Source organism: Brassica oleracea, chromosome C6 (genome assembly GCF_000695525.1).
Source record: "Brassica oleracea var. oleracea cultivar TO1000 chromosome C6, BOL, whole genome shotgun sequence".
In the NCBI taxonomy this organism is placed as follows: Eukaryota; Viridiplantae; Streptophyta; class Magnoliopsida; order Brassicales; family Brassicaceae; genus Brassica; species Brassica oleracea.
Window position 1 is genome coordinate 3,550,813 of NC_027753.1, and position 4,891 is coordinate 3,555,703.

The 4,891-nt window shown below is 35.9% G+C and overlaps 1 protein-coding gene across 1 annotated transcript; it reads left to right on the forward strand.

Annotated features, from left to right (window-relative positions):
- Nucleotides 1-1,452: 1,452 nt before the first annotated feature.
- On the forward strand, nt 1,453-2,437 carry LOC106299311 (RING-H2 finger protein ATL75-like). The gene has a single exon (XM_013735421.1). The coding sequence runs from the start codon at nt 1,624-1,626 to the stop codon at nt 2,299-2,301; it is 678 nt and encodes a 225-aa protein (XP_013590875.1). The 5' UTR covers nt 1,453-1,623; the 3' UTR covers nt 2,302-2,437.
- Nucleotides 2,438-4,891: the final 2,454 nt, after the last annotated feature.

Genomic DNA, 4,891 nt, shown 5'->3' on the forward strand with positions numbered 1-4,891 from the left:
TCAAGCGGAATACTTAAAAAGAAAGAGCCGACGAAAATATTTGAAGACAATTCGGCTTGTGTCGCTCAACTCAAAGAAGGCTACATCAAAAGCGACAGAACAAAGCATATCCCTCCGAGATTTTTCTGTTACATACGGCAGCTCGAGAAAAATGAAGAGGTGGACATTGAGTATGTACGGTCATGCGACAATCCAGCTGATTTGTTTACAAAACCTCTTCCAACTACAACATTCCGAAAACACGTATATGGTATCGGAATGTGGCATTTGCGTGACCTGTGACAAGAAATCTATATCTACTATTTTCAGGAGGAGATTACGGCAATGAACTCTTTTTCTCTTATCATGGTTTTTGTCCCAATGGATTTTTCCATGACTAGATTTTTAACGAGGCATTATGTAATGAAAGATGGAGAATCAAGGAGGAATGTTGAAGATAAACATGCAATAAAATAATGATTTTCCAGATTTTTTTTGACCGATTGAAATGACCGCCTTTTGTTATTTTAATATTTTCACCTTGCTATAAATATGTGTATTACCCCTTTGTTATAAGTTGAGTTTACGATTGAAACAATAATCAAAAAGATCAGTTCCTTTATTTGTATTATATTTATATTCTTTGTTTCTCAATTCTATTTAATTATTCACAACATGTTTCAGATAAAAACGAAAGAGAAAGAAAACAAATAAACAAACAGAACCATTTATATGCAGACATTTAGATGTTTAAGAATATGACTGATTCTGAACTAAAACATACGAAACACAAGTTTTAGTAAAAATCAATATTTACCTATTTCTTATATCTCAATGAAATTAGAGACAATCCGATGTAAAGAACCAAATTAAGATATTAGTCCAGAAAAAAAAAAGAACTTTAAAAGAAAAATATTCAAGAAAATTTGGTGTATAAAAAATAACAAATTCAAATCTATTTCTTTAAGTATAAATAAATCAAATAATCGAAGGATTAGAATTTTTTAATAAAAAGTACCTGGAGTTTTATCGATTTCCACTTAAATATCTCAATAGAAAAACTATTAGTTATTTTGTTTTATAGTAAAGTGGATTATTAAGCAACACAACACATACACATGGAAAGAACAAAGAAACATAACTGCTAAAGCAAAAAAGACTGCTTTACAACACTACATATTATAGGCAAAGCATTAAAATTGTGAAGAAGATACAACGAAATCCTCCCCCTCCTGATAAAAAAGTATAGTGGAAAATAAAATAAATCAAGCTTATCAAGAATCAACACAAGGCCAACATAATAAAAACAAAATATTTTAATTAAAGTGAGACCAAATGAAATGATTTCAGAATTCAACGTTGGAAAAGTGATAGTCCCTACACAAGCATCTTGTGGTTGGAGGAGCTATGGCCCAAGGGTAAAATTAGCACTCAAACAAAGTCCAAATCCTCTCAAATCTCACTTGAAAAAAAGAAGATAATGCCACTTTCTTAAGCAAATCTTACTCCCCACTCACTCAATCAGTAATCATCTCAAGCTATTTATAAGACCACTTTGAATTCTCCAGAAACAGTAAGAAGCAAAAACCAAACAAAACAAAGAGACAAGACTTTGATTCAAAGCTTTTTTAGGAGTGTAAGAACATGTCGTCAAATGAATTATATTCTTCAGCTCAAGCCTTCCAAGAACAAGTCAGTGGCGGTTTTGTCTCTAGAAAACTGCTTCTGCACAACCCATTTGACCACAACACTCAACAAGCCTTCGTGGTCGCACCATCTTCCCTAATCACACATGAAAACAACCTCAACGGGAATGTCTTGATGCTTCTCTCAGTCCTTATCTGTGGAATCATCTGTTGCCTTGGTTTACATTACATCATTCGTTGCGCATTCAGAGGTACTTCAAGTTTCATGATCTCTGAGCCTATCTCCAGTCATTCAACACGACATGGGTCACCAAACAAAGGAATCAAGAAGAAAGCTCTTAAGATGTTCCCGGTCGTGAGTTACTCACCTGGGATGAACCTGCCGGGGATCGGTGAAGAATGCATCATCTGTTTGTCAGATTTTGTTTCCGGTGAGAAGCTCAGGCTGCTACCTAAGTGCAACCACGGATTCCATGTTCATTGCATTGACAAGTGGCTTCAACAACATCTGACTTGTCCAAGCTGCAGACACTGTCTTGTTGAGACATGCCAAAAGATCTTAGGTGACTTCAGTCAAGCTGATCAAGTGATAGCAGCATATACAGAGAGCACAATTGTCAGGATAGCTCCTCTACAACCTGAAGGAAGAGTAAACACTTTAAGAGAGAGCAGCTAAATGGTCAGAAATCTATGCTCATGTTGAGAATATATTCTCAAGTTAGATATAAGTTTGTAAATCTGAGCAAAATTCATGTCTATAGCCATAGAAGAGGTCCAAAAAAAAAAAAAAACAGGATAGTTCAATTTTTTTGTCTTTCTTTATTTTGCCTGTAACACAAAGTGTATACAGCGAGAATATATTTATATTTATCACTTTCAGTAGTATCTCACTGAGATCATCAAACTTCTCTTTGTGAAAGTATGTTTTCGCGGGGAAATGATAATTATTAATGCTTATCCATAAAACAATAAGAATCCTCTATAAAACTGATAAATTTTCGTCATATATTCTTATGTGTCATAAATGGTCTTGACTTAATAACATTATGTGCCCCGGAAATTATTAAGCATATACCAAACAAGAACAACTGTTCTTCCATGAGCAACTACCTTAGCTTCTGCACTGTAAAGGAAACAACAACCTCTACCATTTGCCAACTCTTGACTCTAAGTTCTAGCTGTAACTCCCCGATCTCTAAGCTATAATAGTCAACTATCAACTACATATAAGATTCCAAGTCCCATAGTTGTTGCAGGTTTTTGATAGTACTCAGTAAATTAAACTTTTTTTTTTTGGTAAAAATGTAAAATATTATTACCAAGCTTTTTCGTTTTTGACATAAATTACAGAAGTTAACAAGAAGCAGAGAAAGAAAATAAAATTCTAAACATAGACTCGATCTAGCTATGACAAGGCAGACACAACAACCAAGACCGTTGTCCCGAGGCTCTACCAAGTCCGCAACAACAGCTTGACGCAAAAAAATGAGCCAAGTTCAAACGAGAGCAAGAACCTAGTAATTTTGGCCTCTCCGGTGATCCTCTCTTAAAAATAATGACCCACCCGAGAACAAATTGCCGAGGCATCATATCGCTAACCTGCAAGAAAAAACAGCAATAGAAAAGGCCTAGCACCCACAACAACCAAAAACCGAGCATTTATTAGGCACGAAAGCGACATGTACACGATGTTCCGAGCAAAATGAGCTGTAAACTCCATACTTCCCACCCCGAATCCAACTTGCACACAATTATCACGCACACCACCACAGAAGCTCAAGCAAACCTATGTGATGCTGGGATGTGAGCGAAGAGCAAGCGTTAAGAAGTGGCGATCAATGACCCGAAAACCACCACAAGCCCGTAGCAGCCGAGAACCGACGAGCTAAAATTGGAGACGCTAGAGCTGTTACTTGCCTTAGCAAAAAAATGGGAAATTAGAAACATGGCACAAAACTATGGAGCAGGAACCGTGAAGCAGATGACCGAAGGTGAGAACACTACAAGAAATATGTACATTCTTAGCACACGATAAACGCTATTGTAGGGGTTTCATAGCGTTTTCTCATCTGCTATGTCATCGGCAGCCATAATAGGCCCCCTCTCTACGATAGCGGTTTTCTTTGACGCTACTAATATTCCGATATGATAGCAATAAATGAATGTCGTTTTTAACGTAACTATAACACGTTTTAATTTTGTCACAAATTGTTTACGATTCATAATTCGAGTTATGATATGTCCTTCTACAATAGCTGTTCAGTATTCTTATATTTAATTTTGGTATAGCTTCGAAATATGTTATCATTGTCCAATTCGTAGGTAATTTAAAACGCTATGATATTTTACTATAACATTTTTGTTTTTGCTATTGTAGATTTGTTTGTCTAATTCGTAGTTTGATTTAAATGCTATGATTTTCAACTATAACAATTGTTTTTTGTTATTGCTGGTTTGTTGGTTATGCTATGGTATGTTGGTGCCCATAATTGATTTCAGAAAACACCACTCATAAACAACAGCGAAAGCATTCATAGAATATGTAGCTAATACATAAGTCATAAAATTTACACAGCCGATTGAAAACTGAAAACAAAGTCATACACATAAGATAATTATAAGTTCAGTAGCCTTGTTTAAAGGCTGGACCAGAGTTCTTCATTCTCCAAGTTACTACAATCAAAACCTCTAATCAGTATAGGAATTGCATCAGAAAGATTGTAAAGAGAAAGCACAACACTTACCTGTTCCTCTTAATATATGATCAATTTATCAAGTGGCCATGCGATAGAAGAACCATGTGCATCCTTCAAGCTCTCTATTTCATCAGATTTCCTCCAAGCGTCTGCATCATCTACCAACACTGCATCTATCCACACTCTAGCTGCGTTCGGACCCAATCGTACAAAGTGAACCATCTGATATGGGTCTGTTGAATTCACACGTCCTTCGGCAACGACTTGTTTCCTCTCACTGATGTCCATCAATTTGCACTTCTGATTCACTTGTATAGCTTGGGATCCATCATTTAGCTGTCATGTTTACAGTACAAAACATTGTAGTACTCAGACAGTAAGACAAATATTATTATTTACAACCTAAGGAAGAAAATGTTACCGGCATTGAGGGAGACTTCTTAGTAGGAGTAGTTGATGTTGTTGCTCTTGATTTTCCACTTTTTTTAAGGCTGCTTCCAGTAGACCCAAGAGAAGAACTTTAAGACCTGCAGTATTTGGAGTCGGAGACACTTTTCTTCTTGCTTCTAT

Coding starts and splice junctions, on each gene's coding strand:
- LOC106299311 (XM_013735421.1), top strand. CDS start 1,624: ATGTCGTCAAATGAATTATATTCTTCAGCTCAAGCCTTCCAAGAACAA.